Below are 15,628 nucleotides of genomic sequence, written 5' to 3'. Positions count from 1 at the left end.
TTAGAGTACACCCCAAAGCCCACCTGGTCGTTTAGTTTGGAACCATATAGTATAGAAGTCTATGTAACTTCTGCTACCAGCGATATCGTAGTTCCAAACGGTTCTATCAGGAATAGTGGTACAGTACTTTTTACCAAAAAGCGGCTCAGTTAGGGTGTAATCCACACTGCCTGGAACATCGGATATTGTATTAAGGTTAACACAGTGCCCGCAGCCGCCACATGACCAATGAGAAAGCTCATTGGTCATGTGAGAAACTTTCCCCTAACCGCAATGGCCATGTCATCAGCACACGCTACCACTTTTACACCTTTTTTTCCGGAGACAATAATATATTGTTAATGGCTATATTCCAAAGTAGAGGAGACAGTGCACCTCCTTGAGGTGTCATTTCATTCCTGCTTTCGGAATGAAAATGACCTTCGTGTCCCTCCATCCCACAGGCATATATGACATTCTGATACAAGCAGAGTATATCTCCCTATGCCAGGGAACCAGTCTATCAGACACAGCTTGTAATTCAACCGGTGATACATAATCAAGGTCTGGCTACTTAAATAAGTCGAAATTTCTTATCGCCAAAGGATTTTCGCCTCAGACACAATTTCCCTAATAGCCTCCGACGAATGCATACCAGTGACAACCTCTTCTGGCGCCACATTGTCCTTTGGAGAATTTATCGGGAAATGTGTATCAACGAGTAGTTCTAGTGTTTTTCACACTATACATTATCCATATATCTCTGACTTCTGAATATACCCTATCGTAATAAGTCTCGAGGACAGAATCTTCCTCGAAGACAGAATCTTCCTTATTTTCAATAAGCAGCTCACCCTTTGTGCATTAGCATCTCGTCCTACAATGACGCCCTTCTTCCCTACAGAAGCGGCTTCAACCAGCTACTAAAATTTGAAGGCGGCGTCTCTTAATAGTGTGCCAGTAATGAGACTTGTTTATTTCAAGGCTGGCTACTACTAACTCTTCAGTGCTTAGCGACGGAAGAAGAAAAACATTTAAACTACTCTTTGCAAGAATACAGGCTCTGTGACTCCCATTCCCCGTGCCCTTGAGAAGTTTAAATCCCGGAAATATTAGTCCACGAACCATTCCTCCCAAACCCATGGTTTCTGGATATGAACCACGTCAAATCCCCCTGCCATCAGGAGGACCTTTAGTGCTGCCGAAGCGGCCTTACAATAGTCAGAATTCAGAACTTCCACCACTGTTGTGTTAGCCTCGTCTTCTGATTCCATCAAGAGTTCATCCTCACAAGTTTCGTTAAACCTTTTCATGATAAGCTTCCGTACTCATACAGGGGCAGGTGAGAAAGCTGTGGAACCACTCTTCCTCAGGACACTGGACACTTGCAGTGTAGAAGATTTCTCCTAAGATGCTTCACTAACTGCTGCTGTTGAAGTACTTTTTGAGTTTCGTGCTTTCCTGCTGGCGCACACTGCATGTCTCCGGTCGTCATCAGCCTCATCCAATCTTCCAAGTACCAAGTCAGGATATGAGTGAATCCCTGGTATCCAAGCATGCGCCATTAGTCGAGAAGGAATATCTTCTTGACTAAATATAGTGCTGCACCTGGCCAGATCTCACCAATCTTTTTTAGCGCACAACGATACATTTCAATTGAGCGTTGATACCCGAAGGCAATTAGTCTGTATCGGCCCCGATACTAGCCTACATAGTTACAAACTAGAGGAGACCCAGGAAAATCCGCAAGGACCTCCCACTCCAACTAACCTGTTATGCTCCCTTGTTGACAACTGTCATCACACATCTGTCCCTAGCGACATTAGCAAAGGTTCTTGGACTCATCTTTCTGTTGTTCGCCCTAGTTCTTTTAGGCATGGGATGCCCTCCAGGTGACCGCGGCCTTTTGGCTGACTGCGGTGCAGTTTCCGAATCTAGACGTGCAGTCTTTGGGGTAAGCTGTGCTGCGAATTCCAGAGCCCAATTTAGGGAGTCTCTCTCTCTCTCTTAGGATCATTCGCACCAAGCCTCTCAATAAACCTGAGGGCGATGTGTCTTCTATTATTCCCATCTCTTCTAGATCGTGTTGGTTTGCCGGACCTAAGCAAATTATAGATATGTAAAGAAAGAATAGGTTCGGCCTTGTCCTTAAGACTCGAACCAGGTATCTTCGTCAAAAGACCCTGCTGACCAGTCATCTGTCGGCTTGTGGAGCCTAAAGCAGCCACTCCACCAGTCGAGGTTTCTGTAGCACACATTATGTTACGGCCTGATACCACCACCGCAGTTGTTGGGTCTTTGGAGCCCATTCTAAGCCTACTCCCGGGCTCTAGATCTGCCGTTCCACTGGAAACAGACGCAGTTCATCAACAGCCTTATGGATAACGCAGATATCCTTGAGTGACTTAAATTTTTCTTCAAAAAATAATGACCTATTACTAGAGATGGGCGATGGGCGAATACCCAAAAGGTATTTACCCGGTAAATTCGATAAATACCCGGGTATTTACCCATTTATACCCGGGTATTTAGCCATTTATAATATTGCAGATATCTTGGGTATAAAAACATTTTTCAAAAAATTTTCGATGATTTCGTATTCTTTGTATATAAACCTGATTTTCTGGTCTCACAAAATCGGATTTTAGTTATATATAGCCACTATATAGACCGATCTCGAGACTTAAAGTCTTGAGGCAATAAATTGGAAATTTTTCATCCGATTTTGACGAAATTTGGCACAGTAAGTTCTGGTAGACCCATATTCTCTTCTGTGAAGTACGGTTCATATCGGACTACATTTGGAGATAGCTGGCCTTAGACCGACCACCAGATCTCCCGATATAGGATATTGGGGCCATTAAAGATCCATTTATTACCCAAATTCGATGAAATTGTGCACAGTGTGTTTTGGTAGACCCTTACTCATTCCTGTCAAATGTAGTACAGATCGGATATAGCTGTCATATATACCGATCTCCCGATATTGTGTAATGAGCCTATAAAAGGAGCATTTTTAATCCTATTTGAATGAAATTTGGCACAGCGAGTTCCGGTACCCCTCTAAACCTTTTTGTTGAATATCGTCCAGATCGGACCATTTTTGGATATAGCTGCCATACAGAATGATCTCCCGAATAATAAATAATGGATAACTTTAAAGGATGAAAAGACTTGCAGATGCTAACTATGGCTGGTCTTAAACTTTGACATTTTTACATAAGAATTGCTAAAACGTGGTTCAAATTCAACTAAGAGCTCGCACAAGGCAAGTGATTACAAGTTTTCCGTTAGTCAACTCTATCGCGTGATACAAAATTCAAATTTTAGCTTTTCGAAAAAAAAAGGATCCGAGGTTATCATACTTAAATACTTGTATTAAGCGCTAAAACCAAGCGGAAAGATTTATCTTTATCATTAAATATCCTCCAAATAAATTCTGTGCCTTTTTGATGTATAACCATGGTAATAAATTGTGCAACTGATATTAACCATTGATTAGTTGCTTTTGTTTTGAACACGGGAAAATGTACCATTATTGACCAACACCTCATTTATATAAAAATGTTGTACTTAAACCCCGATTAGATATATGGCTTTTAAAGCTTATAGAACGTCAATTAAAATGGTTACAAAACTTTGTATGCACATAATGCATTGATCAAATTTTAGGACTATTTTTATCAATATGAAAAAGCGTTGCTTTTGTTTTGCATGACACAGTATATATGAGAGCTATATCTAATTCTGAACCGATTTCTATGAAATCGTCGAGAGTCAGGAGAAAATCCTTCCTGCCAAATTTCGATAGAATCGGTAAACAAATGACATTATTGCAATATTATTCCTAATCGGACGAACATATTTATGGGAACTGTATCCAGATCTGAACCGATTTTTCCAATTTCAATGGACTTCGTCTTTACGCAAAAAAATGTATGTGCCAAATTTTAAGATGATCAAATGGAAATTATGACCAGTATTGTGTGTACAAATTAACATAGACAGACGGACAGACAGACAGAGTCTGTCCCTACACCACCACTGTGGAGTAGGTTATAAGAAGTTAGAATTCGAATGTCTCCGAAAACCGAAGAGATATTAGACCTCAACCGAACAATTTTGTGGGGTTTTTTGAGTACTATCCAGCCAATATTTGGCAACGGTACTGCAAATGAATTGCAGCTTGGATAACTTTTCGAAGGAGACCAATTTGTGTAGTCTGCAATCCAAATTTGCCAAGTAACATTATATTAAGGAAAAGGGTGCGTGCACATACAACAAAATTTAAAACTTATAAGCGACTGGAATAGAATTGTAAGGATATAGTAAATTATTACTTACACAATTTGAAATTTATATAACAGTAATTAATAAATAAAAAAAAATAGCAAGACAAAACATTATTATAAATGCACATTAAAAGTGATTTAGTAAATCGTGCACAAAATTTAAAAAGCTCAAGTTTGAAAGCGGATACATTGCTTAACAGTTATAAATAATTGGGGAGTGAGTTCCAAAGACGTGCAGTGTTAATATAGAATTGCCGTTCGGAACAGTCTTTTTAATCTCGGTAATATGAGTTCCTTGCCTCTACTGGATCTGGCGAACTGTAAACGTTTCTAGAGATATGGAAGTTATTTTGGTCTTTAGGGAATTGTCGAAAATTTGGTACGAGAATTGGGATATTCTCTCTCTCTTTCCTTGTTTTATTAAAGACGTAAAGTGCGATGTTGTTATAGGCAGCATTAAGTGTTCTAGAATCTTTGTAGCCGCAGTTTGCAAAGACTTCAAATCCATAAAGCAGTGTTGGGTTAAGTTTGGCAAAAAACATTAATCTTCGATTTTGATGGATTTTGATGAAGATTCAAACAGGTTTTATTTGCCCATTCATAAATCGCTTTGAAATCATTGCTTATTTTAATAATAAATTTGCTAAGGTAGAAGCTACAGTATAACATGTTTTATAAAAATTGGATTTAATTCACCGGTACCCAATGCGTTAGATCTAATTGTAAAGATACTTTCCATGACATCACTTCTATTGCTACAGCATAATCTCTTTGTTTGATTTAGTGTTTAATTGCTGTTTATAATTTACTATCTTACATGTAATAGGGACACAATAATTATAGATCATATTGTTGTTCTCTTGGCGGTACTCGAGTTGGTCATTGACATCAACTACGAATAAATGACGTCCCAGTTGCCATTATCAAGACAAGCGCTTACCAGACTTGTATCCATATTTTTTAAATCGCGATAAGTATAATCCTTAGGCTAAGATTCGACATACATATCATAGGTAAAAAGCAGAAGATCATGTTTTCAAAATTCGCGAGCGTAGAGCTAATCACCGATGAGTACTTTAGATTTGTTATTATCTAGTAAACTTGCATTAGTTCAGGTGAAATGAGTGAGTATGCTGGTATTGAAGGAAAATAGTCCTAGAGTTTGCATGATGTTAGTAAGATTGTTGTCCAGAACCAAGTTACAGTTAATGTCGCCAACAATGATGGTATCATTGTAGTTTAGAGATAGTATTTCAATAACATTTGAAACTGGTTCAATATCTATGTTGTTGTTGTCTATGTCGCCTTAATTTTAAGCATGTAGTTAAGATTGTCTATGGATCTGGAACTGTAACCGTTGTTATTCATCAGTATGTTTCAATGTTAGCAATGTTTCTTATGTTATAAGAAGCGCGATAAAAAGTAATGACCTTGAAACTATAGACTTTAGATTTATGTAAACATTTTAAGCGGTATAAAAATATATAAAAAAACAATTAAAATAGGTATGAGAGCAATTGGAGGCCACCGTAGCGCAGAGGTTTGCATGTCCGCCTATGACGCTGAACGCCAGCGATCGAATCCTGGCGTGACGATCAGAAAAATTTGTGAGATACTACGCCTTGCAAAAACTTCTCTTCAAAGAGGTGTCGCATTGCGGAACGCCGTTCGGACTCGGCTATAAAAAGGAGTCCCCTTCCCATTGAGCTTAAACTTAAATCGGACTGCACTCATTGATATGTGAGAAGTTTGCCCCTGTTCCTTAATTGAATGTTCATTGGCAAAATTTGCAATGAGAGCAAATAGTATGATATGTGATCAACATTGTACTCGTATTATGTATCAATAATGTTTGAGGTGGCCACTGTAGCGCAGAGATTAGCATGTCCGCCTATGACGCTGAACGCCTGGGTTCGAATCCTGGCGAGACCATCAGAAAAAATTTTTTCAGTGGTGGTTTTCCCCTCCTAATGCTGGCAACATTTGTGAGGTACTATGCCATGTAAAACTCTCCAAAGAGGTGTCGCACTGCGGCACGCCGTTCGGACTCGGCTATAAAAGGGAGGCCCCTCATCATTGAGCTTAAACTTTAATCGGACTGCACTCATTGATATGTGAGAAGTTTGCCCCTGTTCCTTAGTGGAATGTTCATGGGCAAAATTTGCAATTTGCAATGTTTGAGGTGTTGTGGATAGTTTCTTCTGGCGGTTCAGTTGATTCTCGAAAAAAGTGGAAAACTGATCGAAGTCTTCTATTAGTTGCGGGGGATCAGATCTCCTAACTTTGGCATATATAAGTCCGCAGAATCAGTATGCAGAGTTCACAAGTTTCTGCTTTTTGAGTTCAAGAGCGTTTAGCAATATTTTGTGGTTTGTTGCTGTTAAGTTTTCGTTTATGTGAATGAGATTGTCGGAGTCGAAGCCAATATGGTTTAGTGACAAATTGTATTATTCGTCCGTTTAAAAAAGGCAATCGATTACAGAACCAAATTTTTATCGTACGGTGACAATAAATTCGCAATTCTTGTTGTATCACAGCTTCGCTGCTTTTTATCTCTGAATAGCTATATTGATTTCACGGTGCGGGTATGAATATTAGGACAGTTGCAGATGCTATCGAACAACAAATTTGAGTTTTCACCATCGTAAAATGGGATACCGTTTATTCTTAACTCTGAAGCTACTTATAGGTTCTCTTACTTCGATATCGGAGATTTAGGTTTTTATAATTTCGTTTCGTAAAATAAGCATGTTTTGAAATTTTATATCCTAAAGATCAATTTCATTTATTTTGTCTGTGACTGTTTCAATTCTAGCAACACGGTCTTTCAATGAAGAAATTATTAAGAGAGAAATTATTTCATTTTGATAATCACTAATTCTCTTTCCAAATTAAGGTTTCACTCTCTTTTTATCAATGTTTTAATGCGATCATTTTGTTCTTCAAACCCTCTGTCAATAAGCATAACAATGCGTTTGGGTGACTCGTAGTTAGACAGACGACGTGTTTTGCAAACACTGTCAGCGAACGATGTTTGCATTATCTTTCTCATGGGTTTCGGTGCTTGCGGGGGGACAATGCTCTCACTGCATATATTTATTGAGCGGCCGAAACTTGCATATGTCATTATTATTGGTGGCAAACGATGGGGATAGACCGCGTATCATGCATTGGGTATATACTGCAGTTGTCAGACCTATTATGCTATATGGTGTTGCGGTCTGATGGACGGCGCTTCAAAAATCCACCTACTGCTCAATACTTAACCAGATCCAAAGGTTGGCTTGTTTGTACATCACAGCTACACTGAGGACGACACCATCTGATTCACAGAATTTAATAATACATCTTATGCCCCTGGACATTGTGGCTACCAAAATTGCAGCGACCACTGCCGTGAGGTTAAGGGAGCTTTCTCATTGGTCATGTGGCGACTACGGACACTGTGTTATCCTTGATACAATATCCGATGTTCTAAGCAGTGTGGATTACACCCTACCTGAGCCGCTTTTTGATGGAAATTACTGTACCACTATTCCTGACAGAACTGATTGGAACTACCATATCCCTGGTAACAGAAGTTACATAGACTTCTATACGGATGGTTCCAAACTAAACGACTAGGTGGGCTTTGGTCAGATCTAGAACTGGTCATATCGAAGAGGATATCCGACCACTGCAGTGTGTATCAAGCAGAGATCCTTGCAATTAAGGAAGTGGTGGAATATAATGTCATTGATATAATGTCATTACAACGATTGGCATAAATATATTCTCAGACAGCCAAGCAGCCATTAAATCCCTGGAGAAGGTATTTCTGAACAAAAAAACCCCCCTCGACTGTCGCAGATCTCTCAACGAGATGGCTGAACAGTTCAAAATTCACCTGTTCTGGGTGCCGGGCCACAGATATATTCCAGCGCTTGCGAGACTAGGAACTACCTTACACACTCCAGGGATACTGGAATCTGCGGGCATGCCTCTAGCGACTTGTAAGCTAAGTTTTCAGGACCAGGCCCGAAGGGCAACGAATGATAGATGGTCACAAAGAGGGGGCTGTGAGCATTCCAAAACTATGTGGCCTCATCTAGACTAGAGGAGGTCTACCGCTTTGGTGTCATTAGCTAGAACGGACGTCTCAGTCATTGTGTCCGTCATGACAGGTCACAGTCTAATCAGAAAGCATGCTGACAGACTGAAGGTTGCCAGCAACGACTTTTACAGAAGCTGTGAGTCTGAACCACAATGGATGAAAACGTCTAAGTGAGTCTGGTGGCAGACTGCCACTTAAACCTAACCTAAACTACTTCCAAGTTAGCTTTCTTGGTTTTCTTTTATTTGTCGATGTTAATTATGATTTTAGTTTATTATATTCAATTATTATTTGATGAGCACAAATCTGAATGTATGCGGTGTTGTAGTGGCAAATGCGATAAACTGGTTTTTCACCTTGTAACACAAACAGTTGGCACTTATATTTAAAAAAGAAAATTATTATCATAAAAATATTTCTTGGGAAGTTATTTATGTTTGGAAGTGGCCTGAAAAAAACTGATTTGATGAAAAAATAGAATTAACTCGTGAACATTTTTGTGCGACCATTTTTCACAACCTTCGACGTGGATTATGACGACAAATCGAATACCGTGAATGACCGTTATACCAGAAAACGTTGATGCCGTGCGTGAACTTACAATACAAGAGCTTCATGTGACGTACCATGAGATAGTGACATCTTTGGGAATTTCTTCCATCACCAAACAATCTATATTCCATGAGCACCTTGCCATAAAAAAGGCTCGTGTCGATCTGTGCGAAGAAATGTTGAAAAAATGCGCTGGTGAAAATAAGCTGAGAAATCGTCAAAGGTGACAAATCTATGCGTATGAACTTGTAACAAAAAAAAACAATCGACCGGATGGGTCTTCGAAGACGAGCCAAATCCAAAGAGAGTTTCTCGTTGATGCAGCACTTTCAAGCAAATGGTCGCCTGTTGCTTCAGCAAAACTCATTATGTGGTGATTGTTTCGCTTGAGCAACGTAAGAGGTCAACGATAAGTGGTACACCACAAATTGTTTACCTGAAGTCTTCTGAGAAATTCGAAGAACAAACAAGAGAAGACAAATCATTGTTCACAATGACAATGCGAGCACTCATACAGAGGCTCAAACCAGCTCGTTTTTGACCGGCCAAAATGTCGATTTGAGGGTCATCTGCCGTACAAACCTAACTTTGCCGCCAATGACTTCTTTATATTCCCGCACGTTAAAATAAAAATGCGTGGTCAATGATTTTCGTCGTTCAATAATTATGTCTCAATCGGAGTGAAAAAAGTGCTTCGACAATTGGTTTAATCGCATTAAAAGTGTTTAAATTATGATTAAATGTTGATGGTAAAAGTTTGCATTTTCATTATTACGGCCGAAATTAACATAGTAGCCCTTGTACCTCCCTTTATAGCCAAGTTCGAATCAGAACCATGGGATAGTACTTCACAAATATCGCCAGCATTAGAAAGAGGTTATCATCTCTGAAAAATTTTCCGATGTTTCGAAAACAGGCGTTCAACGCCTTAGGCAGACATGCTAACCTTTAATTCCCAGGGGCGTAAAATTTTACATATCAGCACTAACTACTATTCAAAATTCAAAAAAAAAATTCCACTGTGTGTCACAACGCTATATATATTTAAATGAAGTTAGTTGAGTTTTTATAGATTTAACTCAATTTTATGTTCACTTTTAATTAAGTCACTTACGGTTATCCAGGTCGTAGTCGCTTTCTTCAGAAGAGAAGTGGTTTTCTCCATCGCTATGATCATGGTTGGTTTTTGAAGTTGCATACTTTGAAAGAATCATGAATTTTGAATCTTGTGCTCGATTCCCTAAGACCATCTTAGAAGTTGCATCTGATTTACACTCCACAGCTTTTGTTTTCGACCTCTGTGTACGTCTGTGGGATAACACATTCGATAAACGTGGACTTTGACTACTGTAAATTAATACACGACGATTTTTCGGCGGCGGTGATGGTTTTTTAAAAGAACCTGAAAACAAAATGTACATATTGTTTGAGTTGCTTTATCGTGTTACATTTCAAAAAGGTATAGCCTGTTTGTGGGCGTCGAACAATAGTATAGACGTTTCAAATGTTCGCCCACACATACGTAAAGGCCAGGTTATGCTCTCGTAAATGTAGAATAAATGTATCTTAAATGCTTTTCTTATTACAAAACGTAGCATTTGACATTGCAAACAAAACAATTTTATTAAAAAAACAATACAGTCATACCTTCAGGGCAGGGGAAGAAAACGGCCACCACGAAGAGATTCGAGAAGTCGAGACGCCTCTCTAACTGAAGGAGTAAGCGATGGCGTCCTTCCTGAATATTGAGACTTAACAACGAGGAGATGGGTCGGCAGTCACCGCTTTAAGACGCACGGAGATCCAACCGAGTTTCTACCTGTGAACGAACTGTATGCTAGGTGGCAGCGCTACCATCGCGGACTTCGGAGATAGTGTTGTCAGAAGTAGGATGATAAGGGGAACGGCTCAGGGAGGGATGTTCTCGCCAAGTAGTAGCAAACGAATTTCGGTTGATCTTAACAGGGATGGCGTGAGAATGACCGCAATGCTAGGAATACAATATATCAAGATTTATATTCCGAACTGTGTGTCCAAGGTTGCGGTTAGGCTGAGAGAACTTGGCATGCCGGAGGAGACAGAATACGGTCAAGGTTCCCTTCTGTACACTATGGATGCGGTGGGTAGGCTGAGGAGAGTTTCAGACTTCTTGGCATTTCAGGATTCGCTTTCCCGGGAGGGAGGAGTAGGTAACAAATACTGTGTTTGTAGAGAATGATACCTCGGTATCTCTAGGATGGAGACAGGGACTGGATTGGGGCTATACTACGACACTCACAACATTTCAGGCAGAGCTGTGTGCCATAACGATAGAGGCAAAAGAAATTCTGGGAGAGGATTTACAGTTTTCGACATCAGTATATATGGCGACCCTTAAAGCCTTGGGTTATAGTACCTGAGGTAGAAGTGCGTGACGAAGGGTGTGGAGTACCTGAATAAACTCAAGTTACACGACATAGAGCTAACATGGAGTAGCGCATGCGACGGCGCAGTATTGGCGTTTACCCCCCAACTCTCTTCTTGTAATTTCTTCTTATCACATATTTCTCACTTTTTCATTTCACCGTAGATCAGACTCGGCACCGAGGTGGGCTACCCATTCAACCCAAACTATTTATTGGGTTGCCCAAAAAGTAATTGCGGATTTTTCATATAGTCGGCGTTGACAAATTTTTTCACAGCTTGTGACTCTGTAATTGCATTCTGTCTTCTGTCAGTTATCAGCTGTAACTTTTAGCTTGCTTTAGAAAAAAAGTGTAAAAAAAGTATATTTGATTAAAGTTCATACAAAGTTTTATTAAAAATGCATTTACGGATGGCGGATTTTTTAAAAGAAAGTAAATGCATTTTTAATAAAACTTAGAATGAAAATTAGAAAATTTGTCAACGCCGACTATATGAAAAATCCGCAATTACTTTTTGGGCAACCCAATAAATTTTAAGCTTTGATATATGTTCAAACTTCAAATTTTATCAGCTGACACGAAAACGGAACGTAAAATTTTGTTTTTACTTAATTCTACTGTCCGGTTACGGTCGAAAGACGTTCGGTAATCGTTTGCATGTGTTTTCATAAGACAAAGCAACACAGCTGACACGTTCTTCCACATTTACGGGAGCATAAACAGGGCTTAAGTCAATGATTTCAATTTGGCATGCTAACGATTTTGGGATTTTTCGATTTCTTTTGATCTACTACCAGCGATACCAACCAAGCTCAAAATATTATTAACATACGACATTGTGTTATGTTTAAAAAAATAAATGGAATAAAGGAGCCCAACATTGTAAAAATACCTCCAGGTGCAAACGGTATCTAACCGGTTAAAATAGAACTTTCGATTTTACTTTTGAACCCCGCGAAGCTCTAATTTGTGTCCAAATTTTGTTTATTGACAATCTTTTTGGCTCTTTATTTCTATCATAAACTCCGTGGTGGGCACCTAAGGTTCTTAAATGCTAAAATTTTTTGTAATTTTATAATTATATTTTGTTACCATTTTTTTTTTTGTGACAACTGTTTTGATATCCATTTTGTATGTAAGATACAAAAACCGGAAACAGTTTTTCTTTTCGCCGAACGAACCCCTATATTCAACGTCGACAAACAAGCTATTAACTAACAACAAATGTGTATTTTGTATGTCTTGATAGGCTTTGAATTTCCCGCTTCCCCAGAATTTTGAACCTAATACTTATGTTTATCAACGTAAAGACAAAACGAAATCTATATAGGGGCAATTCCATTGTAACGGGCATTACGAATATATCCTCGGAACAAATTTTTATGAACTTCACTTCACATGATCTTTGTGCAATTTTATTCCCTTTATCGAATCATCAATTCATGTTATATGTAGATATTGCCAGCATAGTTAATGCAACGGGCGTTACACAGTATAGTTACCATGGTAAAAAAATTGAAAATTTGGTACAAATTTTATTTAATTGAATCGATAAATATCTGATGGCAAATGTAATTGGATCTGACCTTTAATTTTTCTTTCTCGGGCATCTTTATATTACAAAGCCCGAGTAATAAAATTAATATTGGATCTAATTAGAACAAATTGGATCTGTCTTATCCAACTATAGCTAATATAGCCGTATATGGTACTGGATATAATTTTATCTTGCACTAGATATAATTATATCTGGTATGTAAAATTATACCCTTGTAAAAATGATGGAAATACGGTACAGATTTAGGTTACAATTTTATACCATTATATATAATTTTATCTAATTGGATATAATTTGATCCAATTATACCTGTTGGCAGATGTAACTGGATCCGACAATTTTAATTTTTTCTTGGTCCGATATCCAAACAGATATAGCATCAGGCTCAAGGACTAAAGGTACGCTGATTTCCAAGATGTTAGTTGCTTTGTATTCGAACAATGTATAGTGTTCCATAATGCCGCAGTACTTAATTTTTACATTGCATACTATTCCAAAATGTATCGGTAGTGTATTTTTAACGCAACAAAAAAGCAACAACATTTTTTTTTGCTTTAGCTGGGAACAAATTTAAACATGCTTTGGTAACATTTTTAATGGATTTACTTTAGGTCTCATAAAAATAAACTATGTAATGCATTCCGTATGTTTCATATCGGGCATGTTAACAAAGCTCATAGCTGCTTTGATTCGGTACTTTGCAGGGGTACGAAATTTAAACACCGCAGTAGAACGGCATCCAAACATTGCATTGATACATTTTGGAAGCCGTCCCATATTTTGGACTGAATTTTATTCTTTGCATTTTTAAATCAGTTTATTTCAGATTCCAATTTATGACCTAAAACAAACGATTATTTTATCGAGTAAAAGTAGATATGTTCTTAGATATATTTTACATTAGATTTTATACCGAATAGTATAATTACATGTGTACAGTTACTTACAATTACTGGTTGTTCGAAGTTAGGTTTGGTTGAAAAGAGGGTGCTAATATTAATGCCCCCCATGTTACTATGGACATAAACCTAAGCCAGTAATCGGCTTGTTGTGCGCTCTAACCTCCTTCTTACTTCCTTTCAGTGACAGCCTCGTCTTCTCACGCGCTGGACCATTGGATTATCGCCGTCATCCCGACACTTTCGCTATTCCACAGGGTTACATGCGTTTTCGTCGCCCACGCCCTTAACACGGACTGCGTCGACCTGAAAGGCTTCGGGTTAAGCAAGCTTATAGATGGCAGTTCTCTGGCCTTCACTGCTAAATCGTCTGCTTTCTCATTCCCAGTTACTCCGCTATAGCCCGGCACCCAAACAATGTGGATTGGGCCGCCCTTCATACATTCCAAGACTGTTCGTGATCTTACCGTCCTGGTTGTTATTGCCCTAATGGCTTGTTTAGTGTCCGTAAAGAAATTTATTCTCGACGTCCTCGCGTTAACATCACACCACCTTACGCATTCCGTGATCCCCCAGACCTCTGCCTGCAGGACCGTATTATGGTCAGGCAGTCTAAAACAGATCTCACTCCCTGGGTTTTCAATGTAGACCCCTAGGTCTACTCTGTCGTCCAGCTTTGATCCATCCATGTAACATGATCTTCCAGATGGCAATACTAGGGTCCGTCAATCCAAGTCTATGCAGCTGACAGCAGTGCCACGCACTCGTCCTCAAGTGTCGTCTCAGGTACCCGATCGGAAGCCTCTTCCCTTCCTTCTAGTTTTCTAACAGTCGCCTCGATTATACCCCGATGGTATGAACTGCTGCTGTCCTCAATCCATTTTCCCATCGCCTTAAGTTTCATAGTCGCCGTAGCTGCCTAGCACACAATCTGTATATCTATGGGTCGGATTTCTAGAATAGTCTCCAGTGCTTATCCGGAGTGACTTTTTCAAAATTCTTCTCTTTTCTAAATACACACGTTGCTCATAAAGAACGCCACAATGTGGTCACCATAGAACAATTGCACATTTTTATAAAAAATTACATTAAAGAGCACTTTTTTATGCTTGAAACTTCTATTCGACTTTTTAGTTAATTGCAAGTGGAAATTTGAACGGAAACATTTCATTAAGGAAGAGGGGGCAAAACTTCTCCCATATTAATGAGTGCTGTCCGATTTAAGTTTAAGCTTAATGGTAGTAGCACTACTTTTTATAGCAGTGTCCGTGAGTGGGGTGCCCAGAGTGACAATAATACCTCACAAAAGTCATCAGCGTAATGAAGGGTTAACCTCTTAACTTGATGTTTTCGCCAGGAGGCGGACAAACATCCGGGTGGCCAGGTCGGGACTATCCAGGCTTTCTGTGGCTGCCCCGACTCAAGACTATTCGACAAAAAATATGCGAAAATCCCGACTTTTGAACGAATCTGAAATATAAATTAAATTTATCTTCTTTTGTAACGATAATTTTGTTTTCGAAACACTTGAGTCACATCCGTGTGTCTGTCTTTTTTCCTTAAGCACACTACTGTTTTCACAAATAATGCTATCAGACTGAAACTTGATGCAGGTCTGTTATTTGGTCGCGTTTTTTTTATGACATTCGTTTTCGTTGAAGTTTATGCTATGTCTACATTGACTCGTTTTGGTTATGTCCTTTGGAAAACATCTCAACCGTTCACACTAGGTAAGATGTTTTGGAAATTCCACTTTTCACACTACAGCATAAATGTTATGACGCATTATTGTTAAAATTTATTTTTTCTTGTTTTATCTGTAAAATTTTGTTGATTTTACAAATTTTTTT

The 15,628-nt window shown here is 38.9% G+C and overlaps 1 protein-coding gene across 5 annotated transcripts in view; it reads right to left on the bottom strand.

The window, feature by feature from the left end:
- The window catches only part of LOC106091953 (tubulin monoglutamylase TTLL4), a 179,011-nt gene that overhangs the window by 115,540 nt on the left and 47,843 nt on the right, over nucleotides 1–15,628 (bottom strand). For all 5 annotated transcript variants that reach the window (XM_059364274.1, XM_059364270.1, XM_059364272.1 and 2 more), the window contains exon 3: nucleotides 10,031–10,318. In XM_059364274.1, the coding sequence (XP_059220257.1) occupies nucleotides 10,031–10,318 (288 nt within the window). The remainder of the gene's footprint in view (nucleotides 1–10,030; nucleotides 10,319–15,628) is intronic.

This window comes from Stomoxys calcitrans, chromosome 3 (genome assembly GCF_963082655.1).
Source record: "Stomoxys calcitrans chromosome 3, idStoCalc2.1, whole genome shotgun sequence".
Classification (NCBI taxonomy): Eukaryota; Metazoa; Arthropoda; class Insecta; order Diptera; family Muscidae; genus Stomoxys; species Stomoxys calcitrans.
This window is presented reverse-complemented; position numbering and strand designations above follow the sequence as displayed.